Below are 26,359 nucleotides of genomic sequence, written 5' to 3' on the forward strand. Positions count from 1 at the left end.
TACAAAGAAAGAAAAGAGGAAGTCAAAGGGGAAGAGGGAGATATTCTCACTCTCACCCTTATAAAAAGGCCACACCCCTGGGTAGACATCATCAGGCTGTGACCTGATCGATAGATTGAACTCCACCCCTACACTTTCACACAGGAGCAAGTTGACATAACATCTAACTCCACAAGAGTATATCTCCCTTCTAACATTTTCTTTATTTAATCTGATTCCACCTTAACACCGACTGAGTTAAAGTCAAAGGTAGGGTTTGATTTTGTGCTTAAGAAGCAGCTATAGATAGTGTAGATTCAGCTCAGAAGAACTCAACTCATACCATTGAGTTGATTCTGACTCATAGCTAGGAGAGCAAAATGAAGATTCTGAAGATATGGAATACCTTGCAGGTCAATTTGTAAGGCTATTTTTTGTTGACATGTGGTGTATTAGTTTCTAGGGCCAGAGTTCCAGATTGAATGATGACTCCCAAAGATATGTGTTGAAAATTCTAACCTCTATATGTATGGTTAAAATACCATTTGGGCATGGGTTGTCTTTTGTTTATGAGGATTAATGCAGGATGTATCTTGTCAATTTCTTTGCGATATAAAGAGATTAGACAAGCAAACAAATAAATATAGGGAAAGAGGGATGTCAAGCCCCATTAAGACTGCCCAGACAGGAACAGGAGCTCAGGAGGGACAGAGAAAAGCCTCCCCTTAGACCAGACACCCCAGATTTGGACTTCTACCATTCAAAACTGGGAAGATAACATTTTATGTGTTAAAGTCATTTATTTATATTTCTGTTATAGGACAAGATAACTAAGATAGCCACTGTAACAAAATAACACAAACTCAGTTGCTTAAAACAACAGAAATCTATTTTCTCACAGTTTAGGAGACTAGAAGCCTGAAGGTGATGGATGAAGGTGCTTCTTACCTCTTTCAGTTTCTGGTTGCCTCGGGTATTCCTTGGCTTGTGGCAGCATCACTCTAATCATTCCTCTTTAACATTGTCTTCATCCTTCTGTGGCTTTCTGTCTGTATATCTGCTTTCTCTTTCTTCCTTTTATTAGGAAACCAGTTACAAAGTGATTGGCATTCACCCTATTCCAAATGCTGTTTAATTTTTTGCATTGACCTTACTTATAAATAAGATTACATCCTGAGGGTCTGGAGGTTATGAATTTGTTATATCATTTTGGGAGGAGGTTATAAACCATCACAGATGGCCTTCTGTGTTAGGCTGGGTTCTCTGAAGAAGCACAACCAGGGATGCATATAGAGATTGCTATCAGGAAATAGCTCACACAGTTGTAGGAGTGGTTTAGTCCAGACTGGTTCAAGTCCATGGGTCAGATGTAAGCAGAAGGCTTCCTTATGACTCATGTAGCTGAGGCAGATGAAGTAGGAAGACCACAGGCTGGTGGATGCAGAGCAGGATGAATCCCAAGTTGGCTTCTGCTGGCGACTCCTAGGATTTGCAGGCGGTTTAACAGGAGGTGGCCGGACCAGATGCAGCTGCATGAGTAAGCTAGCTTCTCCTTGGGGTCATCTAAACCGAGTAGGGTACCCCCCGAGTGAAACTTCCCTCAATTGTATCAAGGCTGTGACCAGAATTAAGGAGGTGGTTCTCCATCCTGTTCTTTCCACAACTGCCAGACTTCTTCACAGAAGTTCCCATCATGTAGTTGATCACAGATGTTAGGTCATGGGAGAACCCTACCTAGCCAAGCCAAGTTGACATAAAACCTAATTATCCCATGATACCGATAAGTCTTTGGAAATATCCATCCTGCGTCAAAATTCACCATGATGGACCAATGAAATTAGTGGTATAGGTATCAGACAGACATTCAATTACCAAAAGGAAGAAACTGAAAAGGAAGTCACGAGTTCCAAGAAAGCCGATTGGCATCACTCTGTTGAACCAGTGAGGTGGTTCTCCCACACTCACGCTCGGGGGCATTTTCCCTTTTCTAGAAAGATATTCCATGTTCCCAAGAGAGTAGCTCCACTGACCAGCTCTTGCCTGTAGAATCCCACAGTTTGAAAACGCACCTTCACTTTATCCTGCTTCTGCCCTTTTAGTCCAAGCTAGTGATGCTTTGACTGAGATGGTTTATTCTATTTTTAATTCAGGTTCCTGACCTTTTTGGCAAAAGGTTCTCCTGCTACACCCTTAGTGCACTCTTCTGAGCATATTTACTCTCTTTTGTCTATGGCTAGATTATACTTTTCCAAAATTTCAAGTTCTTTTTTCTCTATACTTAGTAATTCCGTTCTCATTTTACTTTCTTTACTTTCATATTTTATTATAAGCAATGAGTAAAAACTAGGATATACTTTTTTTGCTTGGAAATCCCCTCAGCTAAATATCTAATTTATCACTTACAAGTTCTACTTTTCAGAAAACAATAGGGCATAATTCTGCTAAGGTCTTTGCCACTTTGTAAAAAGGGATAGGTTCCCATAGTTACATGTTGGGCTGCTAACCACAAAGTCAGCATATCGATTCCACCAGGGCTCTGCGGGAGGAGGAGGACTTTTTACCGCCACAAAGAATTACATCCTCGGAAAACCCACCAAGGCAGTTCTGCCCTGTCTGATCAGGTGACTAAGAGTTGGAATCAACTCTGTGGCAGTGAGGTTTGTTAAATTTCAGTGCATGAGTGGTGCATCAGAAAAGTTTTTATAATATCCATATTTAAGTTGTAAGAGTTCTCTAACTCTTTACCAGGAATACTTTTAATTTCCTTAATTCTACCAACAGTCTATTCAAAGCAATCAGAGCTTTAACTATCAAGCACCTCAAAAATTATCCAGCTTCTACCCACTCTTAAATGCCTAGGACGCTTCCATAGTTTTTTATGGTGTTACAGTCATGGGCTGCTTCCTGATGTTCAAATCTGTATTGGTGAGGTTTTCCCAGAGACACAGAACCAGGAGAGAACAGACAGAGGTAGACAGACAGGATAAATTGAAATTGAATGCAGAGGGAGAGAGGCGAGAAATGACTAAGGAGGTTTGGCAGAAGCAAGGCCCTAAAAAATAGACCTGGAGTCAACCCTCATTAATAAAGTCAGGAAATCATCGAACAACTCCATGCAGTGTTAGACCCAGAACAGTAGCAACAACAACAAAAATACTATTAGCATGGATTCTACTTGTAGTGAAGCAAAAACATTACAATGATCTTACTAAAATTTGAGGAGAGAGCCTGACAGGATTTTAAAAACCAGGGCAAATAATTGGGTATTAATTGTGTTATATGTATTATTATAATTTTAAAACAAATAATAAGGCATATCTTTTCAAATAATATCGCTTTATTTTAAAATATATAAAATATCAGAGCTTTCAAAAATTTTCTTTGCAAATTCAGTGTCTATAATCTTATTATAGACTTTTAAATTACTTTGTCATAAAAATTCCTATCCTGGTATTTTTTTCCAGGATTTTCAATATTTGTGTTACTGGGCATGGGCGACTTTAGACACTTTTGATTTAAACAAAACTGGGAACATAATAAATTAAGAAAATAAATTGTCCAAGGGGGCTGGACTAAGCCAATGAAATCTAAGACCCTTTATTCCTTCAGGTACGTATTGTCGAGTGGTAAAAGAAAAAAGATTCCTTAAAGCAAAATGCTAGCTAGCTTATCTCTATATTTTCATTGCAAATCATTCTAGAGTCCAATAGCTCTTCTAAGATCTCCATCACAGTTACTGTTTTAGAGTGAGAGGCAGAGAGTAAGGAGAGGAGAGAAGCAGGTATGAGGTAGTTTAAAAAAAAAGTTGTGTTACACTTGGCTATATTAAGCTATGGAACATCAGTTAAGTAGCCTGTGTACAGATTTTTTCCCCTGTTTTTCCAGCTAACCCTGTTTGCTCTTTGAAAGCAGAGGCTATGTGGTTAACACCTGTCTTATCATAGGCACATAGGAGCTCACTAAGTTTTCACTGAATGACCTGACTCAGAACGTTTTAGCTAGCAACCTTGCTTCATGGCATGAGCACAGAGCACTGGGTGCTTGCTCGGGTCTCTTCTTTCATAGATGGGGTCTATGGGGATACCTGTAAGCATTTCATGTTTCCGAGTAAGTTCAGAAGAATGTGTCCACCCCTGGTGTAGATCAACAAAGCCATGCTTTGAGAAGCTTTACCAGAATCAGGTGAGTGCTGCACTGGGAAAGTAAAGGCTCGCACGGCTGCAGAGAGCTACTCCTGTTCACATGTCAGACGGAGTTTTTGCTGTAGGACAAAGACCCAAGAGAATCATTTAACTAGTTGACAGGAAACAACCAGCTGAAGAATAATTAACTTGTTAACTTTCCTACTTTAATTTATTTCTTCACACCTGGTCCTCGGAAAAAGAAAGTAACTAACCCACCTTCCACACCACACAGCACACGTATTCAGTGATATTTATATACTTTATAAAATATGGATAAACTGAAACGCAGCCTCCCGCGGTGGCACATAAGAATGTCTTCTCCTCTAAATAGATCATACGGTTGCATTATTATGAGCTGAGAAGCAAGTGACCCAGTTCATGAAGTATTAAGAAGAAGAGTTCCGTATCAATTACACCTCAGTTCAAATCTTACTTTTGACACATTGCGAGAATCAAAGTCAATTCAGCACGGCAGTTCCTGGAGGAACATGTGTTTAGACAGTTCCTTCCACTTGGCCTATTAGGCGATGCTGTTACTTAGCTCAGGTGCTGTGTACAGTTAGATTCCTAACCATAGTGGGATGGACAACTGATGTTCTTTGTCCTCATATTTCCAATTGAAATCCCCGACCAACATCTGCTGTGACATGAAATACTCGGAAGTGTGAACTGCTACAAACATCCCCGTAGACTCTCAGTGTTACTTATTTTTCCTTTTTCTCAGCCTCAGCAATGTTGCTGTTGACATTTTGATATTTTTGTTAATCACCAAATTTTAGTATTGAATTGATAATTTAAAAATTAAGTGAAAAAGTTAACTTTTAAAAATTCTTAATTATTCAGAGGGCACTCTTAAATTTTATGCCCAAATTAAGTAACTCCCTTGGCTCCTTCACCTCATCCTCCTCCCAGCCCTCCCTTATTGAAGAAACAGTGTGGTCTCCCAGGGTTGAAGACAGTCTTGGAGAATATAGCAAGTGGAAACTTGAGAAAATTTACCCCAGTCAATGCTTTCTCCTACCGCAGTCAAAGGGTTTGGAAAAATAGAGATGGAGGATGGAGCATTGCTGGAATCCAGCCTGTACGTCTGCCAGGCACCCGGAAGAGCTTCTGCAAACCAATTTGTAAATGCACCTTTGCGATAAAATGGTAGTGGGGCCAGACAGAAGGGATTGTCATAGGTTTGTTGGTTGTTTTTAGTTTCATGACATATGTATCCTTTAAATTACAAAGCCTTTGTGGCAAGGAAGCTGTTCTTTGCCCGGATGACTGGCACTTGCTTTCTCATAAAGAGAACTGTTCTATGACCAAGTTAGACTTCCCAGCGTCAGTGATCTCCCAGTAGTGGTTTACTTTAGTCAGAGGTGCCTTTCCTGACAGTACAATGTGGCCAGGCTAAAAGAAGCTAATTCAGGGCACACTGCATTCTGAAATACAAAAAGCAATGCCACAATTGGGGTGGTAAAACTGTCCAATGCTTGTAACCCACTTATCACTCCCTTAGTTGTTACATCATAAATACCGTTTCTTCGGGGGAGATTTCATCTCAGCAGGGGACAGTGTCTCCTTAGGAGAGGAGGGAGTGAGAGTGGATTGGCCCTCCTATATTGATGTTCAGCACACACCGTTGGAGATTCATGCCCAAGAGAGAGAGAGGTGGGGGAGAGACGGGGTATCTGTCTCTAAGAAGATGATCTTCACTTCTGGGTGGCGGGGGGAGGAAGGGGCTTGCCCTTGGGGAAAACACTTGACATTACTTTTATGGATCTCTGAAGGGGAGAATCCACTCTGTTTTATATGGCTAATCATACATTTGAACTGGAGTTTCTTTTCAACCCTTGGTGACTCGGGCCACATGCTGTAGGCTACCTGGATCTTAGATGTTGCCTTTTCTAGTTGCCCAGCATACTACACAGGCCACATCAAAAGGATATGAGCAGAAAACCAACTAAGTGAACCAGACTTTACCTTAAACACACCTGCTGCCAGTTAAAGGAGAGGGTAGACTCCTTTGCACTTAAAGCTGTAATGTCTCCATAAGAGTAGAGGAGGAGGACTGCTACCCCAAAGTCATGAATTTAGAAGTCATTGGACTTAGGTTCAAGCCTCCTGCTTTTGAGGTTGCCTAATAATGGGCAACTTAAGACTACCATATATTTATCACTTAGTTGGGTTTTTGTTTTGTTTTTTAGCTTTTAAAGACATGTCTTTGAAGAGCCCTGATGGGATAGTCATTATGAGTTGGGTTTTGATCTGTATGGTCAGTAGTTCAAAACCACCCGCCTTGGAAGGAAGAATGGCTTTCCAGTCCCATAAAGAGTTACAGTCTAGGAAACACACAGGGTCATTTCTGCCCTGTCCCATAAGGTGCCTAGGAGTTGGATTTGACTCGACGGCAGTTCTGCTATAGTGAATGAGTGTTTTTAACTTTGTGTCCTGTGTATAACCCTCATTATTTTCATAAACAGAATTCAGTCATTTAAGTTTTTAATATGTATGAGTGAATAACCCATGTAATTTTAGTCTAAAAAGCTTTTCCATATCTGAATGTTTCACTTGTCTCAATCTTATTTTAAATCCTGTACCATTTACCATTGGCTAATTTAATGATACTGTTAGAATTTCCAAGGGTCCCAGGGAGGTTACTTAGATTATCTCTCAAAAGGCTCATAATGCTGCCACTAAAATGGAACAGGGATATATAAACCTTAGATATATGAATGGACTTTGAACACATACTTCACTCCAAGCCCTATTCTAAGAACAATCAGTTCTCATGATGTGACCCTGCTTGATGCTTAGCTTCATGAGGGAATCATTTGAAGATATGGTGCTACAGCAAAGTGTGATGAAGAAAGTGGGTGGTGCCCGGCTTTCAGAAAGAATAACATCTGAGCTCTTAAAAGCTTTTCTTAAAACAAGCAGCCATCTAAGTGAGGTGTCAGCCAAACCCACACTGAAGAACACCACCCTCTGTGATCCAAGGGTTATAAATTATTAAATCCAAGATCAGAGGAGAGAATTGTACTCGAACTTAAATTCTGGTTTGCAGAAGGCTATGGATGAGGATAAGACCCCAAAATCCATTTGCAGAGTCCTCGCGGGGATTAAGCCTCCATTGAATTCCTTTGGACCATTAACCAGAGATATGAATAGCCTTGACCTCAGAGGGCATCAGAAAGTAAATTATGCAGATATAATTAGGTTGAATGATAGCATCGTTTGTTTTCCGCTTGTACCCATCTTTAATTTGTTCAAATTTTTATTTTCTGCTTTCTTTTAGATTGAGGTTTTTCTGTGTTTTGTTACTTTGGGTCTTTTATTGTTTGTTTTTGCAGTGGGGTATGATTTTCTTTATATGAAATCCGGGATAGATAATTCTTTAGGGACAGTAACTGGATTGTTTCTTAGAGTTATGACGGGAGGTTTTAGAGAAAGGATAAGGTAATAATGAGTACAAAAATGCTCTACAATTTATGTAGTGATGATTGCGTAACTCCTTTTAATATAGTCAAGCTATTGTATGGTACATGAATTATATGTCAATATTTTTTTAATGTAATGCCAGTAAAGTAAATAGACCCAAAGAATCTATGCTATCTGACATTGAGGTTTTATGGCTATAAGAGATACATAAAAAAACTATTGCTACCCAGGCTGTAGTTTATATAATGCATGGGTTTATTTCAAATAAACAATGTTTCAATATGTCTCTGCAAACAGTGGATGATAACAGACAAGTTCTCAGAATACTAAGGGGCTTCAGAAAGTTCATGGAAGAACTCTTACCATATTTTAATTGCATATTTCTATTAACTTTTTTTTAAAAGCCCTTATATATTTGTCTTAGTTTTTCTTGTTAGGGTGTCTTCTAGAGTAAAGATACTTTTTGTGCCCTAGAAAAAAGTGATCATAAGGTGAGGAGTGAAATAAATTTTTAACAGGACTTAAATGGACAGCTTTTCAAATCATTGAAGCTTTATGCTAGTTCATACCAAACAATAGTTTTCAAGTAGATTCAACATTTCATGGAAATTTGGAAGTCCTCAAAGATGAGCCAAGAGAGGGAAGACCATCAGCCTCGATGAATGAACACTGACCGAAGTTCAAAAATTGGTGGTAGGAGGCTGTAGAATTATCACTGATGTAGTAGCTACTGAAGTTGGCATCCCACATGGGTCAGCATTTTCCATTTGAAGCCAATGTGCTGGCTTAGCAAGCTCTCTGCGCCATACATGCGAAAGAGTGTTGAAGACTAGCAAGCTCAGTGGACTAAATTTTTCATCAGTTGTTTAAGTAAAAACTAAACTAATGAAAATTATTTGTGGAACAACTCATAATAATCTAGAATGATTATTGCATCTACCAGTAGGATCCAGAAATCAAAACCCAATCAAACAGTGAGCTTGCAGAATCTGCTGGGCCAGTTCAATTCAAGCCAGGCCAGCTTGGAAGGTGATGATGACTGCTTTGGGGGGAATTCCACATGGGTAATATTGATAGATTTTCTCAAAGGACGCAGTACAACCATAAGCACTTATTGGGAAGGAGTTTTAAGGAAATTAAAAGCTGAGAAAAGGGTCGGAGTCACGCTGAGGTTTTTTTTGTTTGGTCCTATTGTGTTTTTCCATCACAGTAATGCACCTACTCATTCTTTGAGGGTAGTAAGGGCTCTCTTACCAAGATTTAATTGAGAAGCCATACCTCATCAACTCTACTGCCACACTCTTGCTCGTTCAGATTTCTTTTTGTCTCCCAAATTCGAAGACACTGACAAGGATGCCCAAAGCGCGATTTGACATGGTATGAATCGAAAAGCACAGACTTTTGGGGGAAGTTTTAGAGAACCTGAGAAGAATTTGCTTTATATTTTGATAAGTTTGGTTTGTAAAAGTGTGTGATTCTGTATCAATCCTTTATTCACCCTCCTAAAAAGAAAGCTGTAATGTAGCCAGGATTTATTATTTTTCTATAGAGACAAAAAGAAGTAAGTTCAGCAGTCAAGTGTTGGGCTGCTAACCAAAAGGGTGACCATTCGAAATCACCAGCTGCTCTGCGGCAGCTAGGAGACAGCCTGCTTTGCTAATGAACTTCAACCTCTGAACACTATGGGGCACTTTTCCTTTGTTGCGTAGGATCGCCTATGAGTTGGAATCAGGTTAGTTTGGTATAGTAAGCAAACTACAGCTAATAAGAAATTTGGCTAATATTAAGATTTTTCAGATGTAAATACTAATATGTGGATAGTGATGAGCACCAAGGAAAATAATTAACTAGCATTACTACCATTTCTGACATGTACTTGAAAAAGAATAGAGACAACTCCTTCAAGAATAAGTCAATAAAGAAATGAAGATTCTGTTATATAAAATAAGGAGTCACACTTTTAAAAAATCAACCCTTAAAGATCAGCAGAGCCTCACTGATCAGAGGACTAAGTCATAAGGGTGCGGAAGAGTCAGGAATGGAAACAGGAAACACAAGAAGTAGGGTACATGACGTTACGTGGAGAGGATTGCATTGAATGAGATGACAGTGTGTCTGGATTTCTAAATGTAAAACCGCTTATTTGCTATGAAAACATACACCAAATTCACAATAACAAGTAAAAAAAGGGGGGGCTGTTGTTTTTAGTGTACAAAGAATATATTTTTAGAAAAACAATTAACTTGAATAAAACAAATTTTATTAAAACATGCTCGGTATTTTCAACGAGCTAACATGATCTTTTAAAACAAAGGGCTGAAGATGCTAAAGCACTGGGCTGCAAAGCAATCTGGGTAAGATATAGAAAAAGATAAAGTATACGTACAGATAACTGAAGGGGCTGTATACAATGAAGATAGCTGTGATGAGGCCAGATTCCTTTCCAAGACATGGAAGGTCGAGGAAGTTGGCCAGGAAAAATGAGAGACCCGTGCAATAGGTACTTTTGATTAGAATTAATAATAGGAAATAGAAAACGTACTCATGACTACACACCCTTGATCTATGTCTTAACTAGATTAACATGACTAATTTTATTTAAAAATCATTTTATTGGGGGCTCGTAAAACTCATCACAATCCATACATACATCCATTGTGTCAAACACATCTGTACACTTGTTGCCATCATCATTCTCAAAACATTTCGTTTCTCCTTGAGCCCTTGATATCAGCTCCTCATTTTCTCCCTCCCTCCCCCCTCCCTTATGAACCCTTGATAATTTATAAATTACTATTTTTTTGTCTGAAGTAACATGACTATTTTTATGGGAATTTGTCTGGTGGTTATTTGGGGGAGTAATTGAGGGAGAAAAATGAAAGCAGATACTGAAAATTCCTGAGATGTAGCAGTCTATCGGTTCGGCTATAGAGTAGTGATGTTTAAAATGAGGAATGATATGAGTAACAAAATATGTTGGACAGTAAGTCAGCAAAACTCATTAACTATTGGATGTAATGATAAGACAAAAAACTTCTAAGTCTTGGGTTTGAGAAAACCCTCAATAAATACACAAGAGCACATATCTTATTAACAAAACAGTTTGGAATTTAAAGGGATCCAGCAGCAGGCAGGAGCACATGCATGTGCATGTAAAAAGAAAATGCAAACAATATTCCTATCTCCAAATGAAATTAAACAATGTGCTGCATTAACATATTATTGCATCAGTATTAACATGGCTGAGAGTAGTACATACTAATCGACACATTTCTAATTATAGTGCCTTTCTCCTATACTGTGCTTGAATCAACCCACTGTAGAATACTAGTTTCTATACTTTATTTTCAATTTAACATTTTAATAATTATCATAAATAGTTGCCTGATTTGCATATTCCAGTTCATAATCCAACTGTTCTGAGGATCAACCACAGTTCTCTTATTACTCATGCCAAGACTTCTATATTAGTCTGAATAATCTATCCCAGACTGCATTTGTTTCCAGTTCTTTGAGCATTCTAAATATAGTGCTTTTTTAATGAAAGATTGAATCATGCATATGCTAGTAGAATAATCTCTTTGACCCATGATTACATTGAAGCTAATTTTTATTATTGTGTAATTACCAACATTACAATGTAGTGTCTTTTTCTACTTTCATGATCCAATGAGTTTTCCTCCATACAAAAAGATTCGAGTAATTCATTGTTTTTTAGAAATGGTGGGTCTTACCCATTAAGAACTCAAAATTTGGAAAATAGGTTAGAAAACAATATTGATAATAAACTTTGAGTTGTAGCTCCAGAAGAAAGGGTTGTTTGGGATAGCCCTAAGTATAGCCCTAAGCAGTTAACTCCAAAAAATGTAGGAGGAAATCATCATAGGGTTGGAAGAATTTAAAGCCTTTAACATTTGCGTATTGTAAATTCCCCTTGAAATTGCTATTTTCCTTATGTAGGACGTTTTTCTGTATTAAAGTAAGGACTGGTAAGGCTCTCAAGATACCTGATTATCTTCAAAGTATTTATTTTTGTGTTACTAATAATACATTCATTCATTGGCATTTGGTTTATATACTTGGCTTGAATTACCCTACTCTGGTGATATCTGATGTATTGAAAAATTTCAGCGTTTGGATATAACACGTGGGTACTTTGTTTTAATGGCTCTATCAACTCTACATAATAAATCCTATAATATAATAAGCCATATCCTGCTGATTTTTTAAAAATCACCCTGTTCTTGCTTGATGTTTGTTAAAACCTTATGGTTTCAAAATTGAAAGGAAAACACTATTTCTTCTAAGGCATTGTGCCTTCAATTCATTTATCTATTATCATTGAATAGTGATCCTTATTAATTAACCCACGGCCTTCAAACTTTCCCTTAACACATATGCCAAATGGTTATATGATAAAGTATACTGTCTCTAGTAATTTTTTGTATATGAAATATTTTTTGTGAGAATGCACGATAGAAATAAGAAATGGGGTCTTTTATTCATGTGATGAAGGTAAGTAAAACAGCATTGCTTACATAATCATGGAAACTTTTATCCAACAAAAATATCAAAAGACCCAAAGCACATGTATGGACAATGGAACATCTCCCCACAGAGGGGACTCGGGGAGGGGTTGAGTCAAGCAGTGCGCAGTAGAGCACTAATGGGTCACACAATATACCTCTGATCCCTTGAGGCCTCCTCACCCCCCACTATCATAACCCCAGTGCCACTTCCCAATCTAAACTAGATGGGAGCATGTACATAGGTATAGGCAAGAGATAAAACACATGGAGCCTAGGAACAGGAATGGGAATAGACATAACAAAAGGGTAGGAGGAAGGGGGAGAGTTGGAGGGGAAGGGAGCACTGTTGCAATGAATGACACATAGCCACACATCCAGGGGGAAGAACAACAGAGGGAAAGGAAGAAAGGGTGGTCTGAGATTTGAAAATAATTTTCAATCTATCAAGGGGCCATGTTGGTTTGAGGTAGAGGGGAGGAGGGAGGGGAAAAAAGAGGAGCTGATCCCAAGGGCTCGATAGAAAGTAAGTGTCTAGAAAAGAACGATGGAATATATGTGTGAATATGTTGGATAAATCTTTTCTTTTTTTACATAACCTCCATCTTGGTGCATACCCTGTTGGAGATGGTCCTTCTACCTTGCTAACCCTCTCCTGAAGAACTCTGTGCTCTTCAACATGACATCAAAACAGTAGTCTTGGCAGTTTCAAACGACTCACATTGTGTTATTTTGGCTCCCTAAACCCGACAAAAAGTAAGTCCAAAGGGCCAAGATTAGGGCTGTAGGTTGGTTGGAGGTAAGGTTTCTTCATTAAATTCTTTTAGTACAGTCCTAGCTGCCTTCAAATACTGAGCCAGGGCATTGCAACGTTAGAGAACACATTGTTCAGCACAGTTTTTATGGTCTGTAAAATGAAAGGTTCTAACCCAACCACAGACCTTTTTCTGATCTGGAATTCCACAGTAAATCACTGTTCTGTTCATCCTTGTGTAGTTTCTATGTAAGCATAGTTACATGTTCTAGAATTCCCATTCTTGTAATGTTACCTATAATTTCTTATGATTTGTTAAGTTGAATACTTTTGGCCATGATCCATCCGACGTAGCAGTGATATCCCTCGCTCGCCTTTCTCTTCTGAGTCCAGCCTGAACGGTTGCTAGTTCCTTGTTAAAGTATAGCTGCAGTTGTCTTAGAATGATCTTCATCAACATTTTGCTAGCATGTGATATTGTTTAATATTTCCACACTCTGTTTAATCACCTGGTTTCAGAATAGAAATGAACATAGAATTCCTCCAATTGGTTGACCAGCTAGTTGGATTCTACATTTCATGACATAGACTGGTATGCATTGCCAACATTCTGTCTATTGGTTTGAAGCATTTTCACTGGTGTTCTAAATATTCGTGAAGCCTTGTTTTGTCTCTCTCTCAAGTCATTCAGCACAGCTTAAATGTTGTCCTTCAATGTGAGCATTTCTTGGTTATATGCCACCAATTGCAATGGTTTAATGTCAACCAATTCTATTTGGTATAGTGATTCTGTGCTCCTTCTATCTTCTTTTGATGTGTTCTGCATCATTTATTTTGCTTAAAGAATCCTTTGGCAACTTGATGCTTGCATTTTTTTCTTCAGCCTTGCAATTTAAGAAATGCTGATTGTTTGGTTTTTGGTGGTTTCTAACTCCAGATTTTTGTATATTTTACCATAATATTTTACCTTGCCCTTTAAAATCATCTGCTCATCTCTTTTTCTTATTCAGTTCTTCTATTGGTTATAGCTACTCAAATTTCTTATTCAGTTCTTCTATTGGTTATAGCTTTCAAATTTCAGAGTTTCTTCTGATACCCATTTGGGATCTATTCATTTTCCCCTCTCTTTTAAATGTTTTTCCACAGCTCTTTTTCTCTTTGGTCACTAGTGTTCAGTGCAGTGTATCTATTCTTGAAATGGTATGTCGATTCTAGCGGATGCACTCAAGGTCATGCTTTGGCTCTGCTGGATGTGGTTGTGATTGTCTGTAGCTCTCCTTTAACTTGCAAGTGAACAGTTGATAATCTATTCCATAGTCAGCCCCTGACTTTGAGTGATGTAGCATATTGGATTCTTATTTAACCTATCATCCTAATTCTATGTGAAGAGCTGTAGGTTATGTTTTGGAAACAACAAAAAAGTATTTCCAATGACTGTTATTGATCCTGCAAAATTCAATGTGATCCCCAGAATTGTTTCTACCACTAATACCATATTTTCTTTTCTATCTACTGATACTTCTTCTTTGTTTCCAACCCTCACATTAAAATCAACAGTAGTTATTAATACACCTTGATAAATCATTTTGGATTGCCTTATGAAAGTTTATTCAAATCTTCAATTTCTTCACTTCTGGCATTTGTGGTTAGTATATAAATCCAGTGAATATTAACCTATCACTGATGATATTGTACTTCACCGTAGATCTCCAAATTCTTTACTGATGAATGCATTGTGCCTCTTCAATTTGTAGTTCCCATTATAGACCATATGATTACCAAGTTCAAAGTGACTAATACTAGTACCTTTTGACTCAGTCATACCTAAGATGTTGACCAGTGCTCAATTTCCTATTTGATAGCTTTCCATTCCCTGTTTCCTTCTTCCCACGTTCCCTATTCCAACTATGCATTGATGTTTGCAGCTACTCTCATTCTGAGTTGGATCACATCAGCAAGCCGAGGTTGTGAAGGGTTTACCTCCATCGAATCTTGGCCGACTCTTCTGAGGAGGAAGCTTTCTTAGCTTTCCATCTTCCATCATCCATCTGTCCTTTATTCCATGTGGTGGCACTGTTCGGTATTAACATTTCAGACTAGGAAAGTCCCATGGACCGTCAAGATGACCTAGGAAATATTTTGAAAAGTGGAGAATTCTGAGCACTACCCATGAGCCAATCTCAGTTCCCATCCGTCTTTCCCCCTTCTGTCCCTTTGCCAAGCTCTTCCACACACACACACACACCTGCCACAAGGTGATTTCAATGAATAGAAGATTCATCAGCTTGGTCTAGCCGGGCCTCTATCCCTCTTGTAATAAAAGTGAATGATAGACCCAAGAGAGGTTAATTTTACCTTCAGTCTCAATTTATTTTTACTGCTCTCTCACATTTTCCATAGGTTAAGCATCTTCAAGTTCATAAATGTCTGGAATAATGATACCTAGGCTCAGGAAAGGTGATGAAAATAAATAGCAATATTTACAATCGTGCGTTATTACCCATTACTAGTTATACTTGTGATTGCTTCCATTCAATTATACTCATTAATTAATTGTTAGTGTTATTCTATCGTCTTTAGATGCATGTAATACACAAGTACACACAGATACATATGCTTTACCTGTTTTACTTCTAACTTCATTACAGTTCAGTTTTCTATCTACCATGTATAAATCCCAAAGAACATTTCATAGCCACCATGTGGACAACAGAAAGAAACACTGCTCTTGTTTTGGCCACACAATTGTTACTGTGTTTGAGCCCATTGTTGTAGCCAGTGTGTCAGTCCCTCATGTTGCCCATCTTTCTGTTTTTTTGCTGATCCTCTGCTATCCGCATGTTGTACTTCAGGATAAGACCCTCATGATAATATTGAGCTCATGAGTGAGCTGGCTATATTTTCCTTAGTTATAATTTAATTTGAATTTACTATATTTCCAACCTTCCTGACAATGGGCATTGCAAGGACAACCCAAGCCCTAATTTTATACCATCCTTGTATAATTCTAAAATGTACTTCTTATTAATTAAAAAAAAAGCTTGTCACACAGAATGCCTTTTAATTTGGAAAGGTTACAATTTTTTGTCGTTTTACTTATGAGTAAGTGTATCATTTTAGTTTTGTTCCCCCACTAGATTAAATAATATAATCACATTAATCAAAGGATTCATAATGATTATTAACATTTACTGATGCATTATATTGTGCCATATGCTGTACTAAATGCTTCACATGCTTTTATCTCATTTTGTTGCCTCTTGTACAGATGAGGAAACTGAGACACTGAACAGGTAAATACATGCTCCTTTTGGTAGAGCATGTATTCACGTCTGTTTTGTCTGAGTTTGAGATTTTAGTTGCAATTCTGTAGTACTCTTCGTAGTTTCATTTCAACTGAATGTGGCTGTTTAATTTTACTGATTCAGTAACTGTTTTTCCCTGGAATTAACTTTGAACTCTACCCTTAGATGATTATCAGTGAACTTCTTTCCCCTTTAAAAGATAACCCACTGTGTATTTATACAGACTCCCATACATAAATATATCTGTTGATCTGACTACCAAGCTAAGTATCCATGGATACACAGGAATTTGTATTGTATTTATCATTTCCAACCTTAAGCTTTTACCTGGATGTAAATATCTGTTGTGTAATGTTGCTCCTCCAATTCCTCCTTTCATTGTATTCACAATTTAAGAATAACAAAAGAATGTTTTAACTAATATTATGTACTTCAAAATTCCATTTCCTAATATAATTTTTAAGTATTTGACTTTTACATCTTTTACATCTGAGGTTTCATTACCTAAAGTAATAATCTAAAGTTTTGCTTTTGAGTAGTAAGTATGGCCAGGAAGTTCTTAAAATGTTTGCTAAATTAATAATAGAGACTATGAAAAATTATTAAGTCTATAAACTGTCTGTATTTACTGTAAGACCAGCTTCTTCGGTTACATTGAGGGTCCAGGATGGGTACCATGAACCATCAGCTGCGGGAGGCTGTGGGTGATGCTAATTTTTGGCGTGGGTTACTCTTCTCATCGGCTTCTGTGTTCATGGATGATACCTAGTCACGTTTTCCTTCCACGAGCACGTCTTTAAGATGATCTTATTTCACCTGCAATTTAAAATTTGACAAGAAAATTTAGCAATATATACTAATTCACTTAAGGGACACAAAAGGTTCTAAGTCTTTACACTATTTGTTTATCTAAGATTTTTCTATCACGTGTACTGTGACTACTTAAACTTTGTTTTCAACCTCATTTTTAATTAAGTCTCCCCCCATCCTTACTATGAAGTATTTAGTACATATACTTGATGAGGATCGTGTAAAAATTCAGAGATAAACATTTTCTTTATTTGTACTCCTTTTCAGAATCTATACCTGGTGTAAAAATGACACTCTGAAACTCGATGTTTTTAGATATAAATGGAGACATGTTTGAGTAGGTGTACTTATTTATAGTATTAGCCTGGCTGTTTTTAACTTAACCTAGTTTGAAATCTGTGTTTCTCCCTTCACAAAGCAGATGTTTGTAGATAAAAGGCACTCAAGAAATCTATTGTAAACCTGTGCTTAGCATGATTTCAGCAGTGCACAGTTAGAAACCCTAAATGCCTTTAGCTAAACATGCCTGCAGTTAAAGCTAAAAGGGAGTCCGGAATTCCATTTATTGTGTTTTGAAATCTCAGTTACATTCTATATATTATTTTCTTAATAAATGATATGCATAAATGTGAGGAAATACTAGTGGAAATGCTGTGCCCTGTGTGTACTTGTTTAAAACAATGTGACTTTTTCTAAAAACAATTTTTCCTGTCAAGCAACTTATATTTTTAATCAACTTATTTTAATTGTGAACGTTATGAACACATTTCACAAAGTTACCAACTTATTTAAAATGATGTATTATGTCCATTTCAAACTGTAATGGCCACAATTGTCAACTATGATGAGCTGTTCTAATGAATGTATAATATTGTATATTATGCACATACATATATATTGACATATATGTAATTGGTGCTACGTATTGCATGTAGTTTGTATATACAAAATGTAACAAATATATTTATTGATTAACTTACATTACTAATGGATATACCTTTACAATTGCCCTTGTATCTTAAAGTACTCTAATGTGAGTTAAATTACTTTTCAAGCAGGTATAAGTGTCTGGTGTATTAAAACACATTCATTTGTACCACTTGATCACGTAAAGGCCTTTGTGTAGGATTACTTAAGAAACACATTTGTGTGTGTGTGTGGTCTAGAAGGATCCTGTGCTACTGACATGGCTACCTACAACTTCTTTCAAGAATCAGACCTGCCAACTAAAACCATCATCTGAAACTCTCTTGCCCCCTCTGTTGTTATTTTCAGGTACTACTACACATATGTTTCCAGCCTTGTATTGTCGTTAGATTATTAAAATGCCTGCAAAAACTAAACTTCGGTTATTTTACTTTCCGTTAAATTAGATGGAATGCTAACATAACATTTGTTAGAATACTCAGTTGATACTTTTCTTGTGCTTCAGATAAGTTCCTATCATAGGACAACAAAAATGAAAGATGAATCTGTTTCACTTCAGTTTTTCCTAGTTACCAATTTTAAGCCCTTTCAAATGCTGCACACAACAAATGGACATCTCTCCAGGAAGGATGTCGCTCACTGTACAGAACATTTTCCAGAATTGAAAATCCTCTCTGTTTTTCTGTAAACCTTTTGATTGTCAGAGTTAGCTGCCTTCTAAAAGAAGAGTCTGGAATCACCCATACTAAAACTAAGAATTTATAACTATAAGGAACAGATGTTTTCATAAACATTTGCTATAATTAATTTCAACTAGGGGATTGAAGGAACAAAGCCGTTTTTCCCTGCTTCAAAACTTTATTGCCTTTTCTCCATAAAGCAAACTCTGAAATCTTTCCCTAATACTGTTTGTGAAACAATAGTACATCCATATTTTATGGGTTTTTTTTGGGAGGGTGCCTCTTTTTCTGTCTTACCATCCTTTATACCTTGAAGGTCACAGTAAATGTGATATATTCATGTGGAAACATTTATGAACTGAAGGAAACCTTAATAGTATATTATGATGATAAAACCTGGTGGTTTAAAAACCAAATGTCTCCTAATTATCTGTGGACTTTGTGAGCTGATAAATAACAGCATAAAGAAAGAAAATATTCTGGTGAGGTTATCTATGTTGGAATCTTTAGTTTTAAGGAGAAATAACTCAAACTTTAAATGTATGATATAGCAGTTATTCGATGCTGATTAGAGAATGTTTCCCAGAAAATGCCTGCAAGCTGTTAAACAACATGTGTTGTATGAAATTTTCATTTACTAGTGTTCCTTAAATCTTTTCATTTAATTATGTTCCATTAATAGTTGTTGATTTTAAAGAAGTGCAGTGTAAGTAATCTTAGTATCTTCACCTAGATTCCTTTAAATTGGCTTAAGCCTCGCAGTGCTTTCTTTGGGCTATTTTTATGTACAAAAGCTGTCACCATTTTCCGGTGTGAGGTTGCATTTAGGACTTTTGTTTAGAAAAATCCCTGCAAATGCATTTTGGAAGAAAAGGACGTCAAAAATGCTATGAATGGGCTCAGCTCAGTTCTGGTCTTCCTGAACACTTTGGCACAGCTGCAAAGATTTTTGAAGAGAACCAGTGTTCTTGACTAATCTGTCAACTATAAAATGTGCAAAGAAAAATAGGTAGCTGTCATTAAAATTACATTTCAGCTTTCAATAACCGTTTAATGAGTAGCATAATTATATAAGTATGGTACCTTAAGCACTATACTCAATAATTAAAAATAATCTCATCTTTAAGCTGAAAGCTCTGTAATTGCTATTTGACTTAACCAGGACCACTGTGGTGATCTCCAGTGGCACCTTGGATTGTTCAACGTGGATTAAAAGTATAAATTAAAATTGGATAAATCATTAAATTATTAAGCTTTAACCATCACAAAATGAATATAATGTGATGCTTGAAAGTTACATTACAGGAATTAGTAATAAAAAATGTAATCATTTTCTAGTCATTTTAATTTGTTTTGAAGAATAAATTATGTATTTCATAGTAGTAAACTAGGGTTTCATCAAAACTCGACTTTCAAGTATATACTTTAAGAACTTAAACTGTTAAAGTTCAATTTTTAGCAATAAGGATATTTTACATTGAGACATTGCTAAGACTGACAGCTTTCTATAAATTTATTTCTGCTCTCTAGTCTTGAAACAGACAGGTACGAGTTTGTTCTAAATTTGATTGAATAAATAGGCCATTTTTTGAGTAAATACCTCCCCCTCCCCAGTATTTTGTATTTCTGCAAGAGACACCCATATCTTCTGATGGGTTGGTGGCAGCAGTTTTTCCTTTTGTAAAAAAACTGAACTTTTGACCACAGTTAAAACCAAGTTTTGAAAAAAGGTTAAGGTGTACTAAAAGCTTATAAAAATGCATTCCTATTTACCCTGTTTCAAACTTGCTTTCTGTGTCTGCATCTTGTGTACCACATTTCTATTGAGTGAACACCTGGGGGCTGCACCGCCCAGCTTTGCTCCACTTTACCTGCTGGGGTCTTCAGGATGGGTGGTGGCTTGACCACAGAAAGACTGTTCTGTGTTTACAACAAATGGGTTTCAGTGATTTATAAATTTTGTTTTTTGCTATCTGTAGTATACATTAATTGTTCCTGTTAGCCATTACTTTGGTCATATTACTATACAGTTTCTAGTGTTTGGTGTAGGTTTATATTTCAGTATCAAAATGAATTTTTAAAATATAAATCCTTAATCATGAAAGATTATTTGGGAGAAGAAACAAGAAGGCACTTGTTTTTTTGACTAGTATAGGGCTTCAAAAAGTTTGTGGAGAAATTCCATTATATTTTTATCCCATTTACCATGATACTTTCCAAGCCCTCCTCATATAGCACATAGACCTATCACACTTTTTAAAATTGAAATATTCTCCATTACTCAATGTTTAATATTTTCTCTCTAGCTGATACGAATAAAAATGGAAGACGAACAAGTTCTACTGTAGACACCGATGGAACTTTTAACTCCTATAGGTAAGTTGATGGCTACACGGACACATAATTTTTGCAAGAAATGTTCAAGATACATAATCGAACTGCTGTCCTTGCTTTAAAAATATGACAAATTTAAAGGACATTGATGTGAAATAGTTCTGCAGATTTGAATGAATGGAAAACACTAGTCTTAACATCTTGAGGAAATTAATTTATTTTGGTTGTCTATTTATAGTAGGCTAGTTGGAATAAACACATGTAGTATTAAACTTCATTATAATCCATCTTTTAAAATTCTTTAAAATGTTCCGTATATATTTTTACAGTACTATCACTTTCTTTTGTTTAAGTTCTCCACTAAAACTGTGCTGCTTGTGAAAGTCTAAAGAGAATTGAGAATATAATTCATGGTTCATTTAAGTACAACTATCTCGTTTGGCTCCTCAGCAAACAGGGGAGTTACATCTCAATTACTTTGTTTTGTTTTTTTTCAGAAAAAGACACGTGAGTTAAGAAAACACATAGCTGCCTAGTATTAATATTATCCTCATTACTGGAATTTTGCTTAAGGAAGTGTTTATGGATTTTATGCATTCATAACCAAGGATCCTAGGGAGAAGAATTATTAAAGTACAAGGAGGCTTCAAAATACTCATGAAAAAATTTAATTATCCTTAAATTCCATTTTCCAACAAATATTTAGAAGCCCCCTCATACTACTTCCAATAATATTTGTATAGCTATCCAGAATGATGCAGGAACTTGCATATTTTCTTCTTGGAAAGAAAAGTAAATTCTGAGTACATTGTTCATACAGTTTTGCTATAATGTAAGCACTATTGCTTGTAATAACTACTGTACATCTGGAAACTCATTGGCCTATCAAGCTAAGTCTCCTTTTACGTAAGGAATGTGGAATTTATGTTGGTTTATATGTACTATACCTCTATGGAGATTGGTACAGGGGAGGGGCAGTGAAAAGGAGGAAGCCCCTGGCACCAGGTGGGTTGGCCCAGTGGCTGCAACAATGGACTCAAACCTAAGGCGATTTAGGAGGCGTCTCAGGACCGGGCGGGGCTGTGTCCTGTTGTGCACAGGGTTGCTATGAGTTGGACATGCTCGACGGCACCTACCAACAACAACACCCCCGCTTGGAACTGTGCCGTCTGTCTCTTTGTACCCAGCCTTTTAACATCCAGAGAGAGGAGTTTTATGAACATTGAACACTTAACGGAAATGTGATGAATGAGAAAGTTTTCATAGTTCACCAGTTCCAGACATGGGCTGCGTGGTTGAAATACTTGACATGTTTTCCTCATACTAGCCGGAGTCTCTGTAAATAATCAGCTGTTGGAGTATTGCAAGTGTAGCACAAGATTCTCCTCCCGTCCAGTTCCGGTAGAGTATTATCGAAGTGGTAGGGCTCATATTGTTTTCATTGTCAGCTCCCTGTACCTGTCTGACCTCCCAAATGCCGGGATTCTCTGAATCCCCCTGTTAGTCCTAAGTGCCGTAACTTGTGTTTGATACAGTAAAGAATCGGTAGAATCCTTCATCTGAACAGGACACAACTGTGGCACCCTCCACCCACCCCAAGTGAATAAAAAAAGATAATAAAGATATATGAGTTGGCATGTAACTGAAAAGTTAATAAGACATGTCACATCTCCTGTGGTATTATCATTATTAGGTATAAATGCAATAAAAAATTAACAAAGACAAAAGGAAAATAAGGACATCTTTTAGAGGAAGAAAGAATCCCTTCATATGTGTATAAATTTATCTGGCAAATTATATTTTACAGCATTAGTTTGTTAGCCAATTATAGTAAATAATGGACATAATATAAAGTTAAGAAAAATGTGTTAATGTGAAGGCATGGTATTATCCTGTATTTAGTTTTGTCCTTGAATAGTAAGAAGATTTAAGTATCTTAGTATTATTGGATGATAATTGTATTTTGAAAATGAAGTTGTAATGCAACTTTGCACAGTAAATACTAATGTTGTTAACTAATATATATATTTTTTAACTAATATATTTTTAATCAATGCCTGTCACTGTTGTAGTGTTAGGATATTAATTTATTGTTGTAATTAAAACGGCAAGATAAAAAGCTCAGGTAGTACAGTATATAAAAGCAGGCTTTTAATAGTTGGCAGGCCGGTGTTGTTATTAAATAGTATTAGAGTATTTAAGGTGTGAAATGAATATTTTTTCTACTCAGTAGGCAATAGTTCTGAGAATATAATGAGCTACTTGTGAATTTGACACGTAGGTTAAATGCAGAATTCATAGAAGCACTGCTCTGGGGTATATTTTCATATTAAGGTTAGCTGACAAAACCTAGAAATTGTTGTAAAATTACCCTGAAATGGCAACAGAATTGTCAGTAAAATTTACTCCTAAAAAATGAAAAATCTTTTTCTTCTGCTATTATAGCACTTTTTAACTAACTAGAAATACATTATTGGAAAATGTAAATACTCCAACCCTTAAACATCTTTTGGCCTACCAATTTTCTCTTGGTGTTATTCAACTGCCTCAGTAAGCCCAATCCTTTCCCACATTTAGACAGCTCCAATCTTAAGCCTGACAGCCCCAGATGCAAACTATACATTCTGGGCTCAGAATAGAGACCAGCTTTACCTCCACATCTATAAAATGACCATCTTCCAGGCTTCTTTCTCACGGCTGTTTGAAAGACAGAGTTAAAATGTGTAAAACCAAAACCAAATGAAAAGCCAAGTTATAGATTCTTTTTATGCTTACCTCACATAAATTGGCAACGTTATTTAGTTTTCATTAACCCTTTATGTTTGATTAACTTGTATATTCTGTTTTAAATTGGTCACCCAAATTTATAGCCTTTCCATTGTTTATATAACTGTATCATTATCTTAGATTGTGAATTTCAAGAAGGCATAGTCTTTATTTTGATTGTTACTTTATATATATATATATACACACACACATATTATGTGTATATTATGAAAGTCTTGACTTCAAATGGAAGTGGAAGTTTTGCACAACCTCAGCTTTATTCCCCTCATCTTTGAAGTGGGAATAAGAAAGAGACTTGTATAGGGAGTTGATGGCATGACATCACATAGTAAATGCTAAGTGGACGTTGGCTGCTTGGTTTTCTATTCTCTGTCATTGACCTTTGGATATTGTAGAATTTTCCTGTAAGTGCTCTGAAGTAAAGAGACAAAGGAGTAGAGCAACGTTTTTACAAATATCTTTGTCTCTTGGCCAAAAAGGAACTCAAAACAAGCTTGGCTAGAGGTTTGAAACTTTCAGGCTCCGATTTAGTATTTTAGGTTGTTTGGGTATAATATATTTGTACACATGGTGAACAAACAGAAGGAAGACATTTTACTATCGATGTGAATTCAGGCATGGATTTCTAGAACTTTGACAAATACGAATGTAAACATGGTGGTCACTAGCTATAGTTTTAGATGCATAATGCACATAGATTTTTTTTAAATGACTTAAATTCAAAAACTCATTGTCATCAAGTCAATTCCGATTCATCACTACTCACTGTAGACCTGCTGCCCCTGTGGGTTTCCGACGCTGTAATTCCTCCCCTGGGTTAGCAACCTATTGCATAGCCACTGTACTACCAGGGCTCCTTTTATTAGACTCGCACTGCCTTGGGGTCAGTGCTGACTCATCACGGCCTGCTGTGCGTTTCCAAGACTGTAACTTTATGGGAGTCGAAAGCCCAGTCTTCCTCCCACTGACTGGCTGCTGGTTTCAACCTGCCCACCATGCAGATCACAGCCCGAAGCATAAACACTACACCACCAGGACTCCCTTTAATATAAGGTGACCAGATTTAAAGCGGGACACCATTGACCAGGGGGGCGGGAGGGGGTGCTCTTGATTAAAAATTTGGTCTATATGGACCAAATAGACCGTTCTCTAGCTTGTCATGCATTCTTTCCAAAAATCGGGACTTTTTTAAAACGCCAAAAATCAGGACTGTCCCGCCAAAAGCGGGACGTCTGGTCACCTTACTTTAATAGATTAGGAGAGCTTAATGTGGATTGTGTCTTTTGTAGTTTCGCTTCAAAGATTCAGGTAGAGTACAACTGCATTTAACTCCAAAGGCACTGATATAGTGATTAAATGATGCTTAAGTACAAGTAATAATATACACAAGTAAAATTTTGCTAAAGATAATTAAAAAATGATTGCAGCCGTACCTGGACAAGAAATCCAAGCCCAATTCAGCAAAGGATGTGGCACAAGGACTATCACTGCTGTCATCAAATGGATCTTGGCTAAAAGCCGAGAGTATCAGAAAGATGCTTGCCTATGTTTTATCAACTATTCAAAGGCATTCACAAATTATGGATAAAGTTGCAAAGGGTGGAAATTGCAGAATACTTCCTAGTGCTCATGCGGAGGACGTACATAGATTAAGAGGCAGTCACTGGAACAAGACAAGGAGATACTGTGTGATTTAAAATCACAAAGTACGTATCAGAGTTGTATCCTCTCACCAGACATATTCCATCTATATGCTGAGCAAATCACCCAAGAAGAACATGAGGCATCAGAACTGGGGGAAGACTCATTATTATCCTGTAATATACAGAATGGATTATACCTCAACATAAAGAAAACCAAAATCCTTACACATAGACCAATAGACAACATCATGATAAACAGAGAAAGGATCACAATTGATAAGGATTTCATTTTACTTGAATTCACACTCTTGGGCACAGCGGTCAGGAAAACAGAGGATGTATTACATTAGGGAAATCTGCTTGAGTCCTTTTTACGGTATGAAAAAGCGAAGATGTGACTTTGAGTATTAAGATATGTCATGATATTTTCAGGAACCTTACCTATAAGTAAAAGCTGTATAAAGAATAGGGAAGACCAACAAAGAACTGATACCTTTGAATCATGTTGTTGCCAAAGAATATTAAGTATACCATGGACTGCAGAACAAACCAGTCTTGGAAGAAGTGCAACCAGAATTTAGTATTAAGCATGATGAAACTTTATTTCATGTACTTCAGACATGTTATCAGGAGGATTCAGCCCGTGGAGAATGGCATCATCCTTGGTAAAGTAGAAGAAAAAAAAGGACGACCCTTAGTAAGATAGACTGTCACAAAGGCTGCAACAGTGGGCTCTGCCATCACAGTGATGGTGAGGATGGGGCAGAGCCTGGCAGAGCTCCGTTCTGTTGGACACAAGGGCGCCCCGAGTTGGAACCAACCTCAAAGCACTTAAGTAATAGACCAGATCTTGTCCTGAAAGTTTAGGTTACATTTTGTACATCTTCCAACTAATTTGCAGGTGACACATTAAAATGGAAATCTAGAAGAACTGAGAAGACATTGTTGTTTGTGGGAAATCTATTGCAGATTTTTACAGACCAGTGTTAATGGTTGTCAAACTC

At 36.9% G+C, this 26,359-nt stretch overlaps 1 protein-coding gene across 3 annotated transcripts in view; it reads left to right on the top strand.

The window, feature by feature from the left end:
- The window catches only part of TBC1D5 (TBC1 domain family member 5), a 570,856-nt gene that overhangs the window by 275,674 nt on the left and 268,823 nt on the right, over positions 1–26,359 (top strand). For all 3 annotated transcript variants that reach the window (XM_045297525.1, XM_045297524.1, XM_045297526.1), the window contains one exon: positions 20,898–20,967. In XM_045297525.1, the coding sequence (XP_045153460.1) occupies positions 20,898–20,967 (70 nt within the window). The remainder of the gene's footprint in view (positions 1–20,897; positions 20,968–26,359) is intronic.

This window comes from Echinops telfairi, unplaced genomic scaffold (genome assembly GCF_000313985.2).
Source record: "Echinops telfairi isolate 266 unplaced genomic scaffold, ASM31398v2 ScPeMD7_7420;HRSCAF=8458, whole genome shotgun sequence".
Lineage (NCBI taxonomy): Eukaryota > Metazoa > Chordata > Mammalia > Afrosoricida > Tenrecidae > Echinops > Echinops telfairi.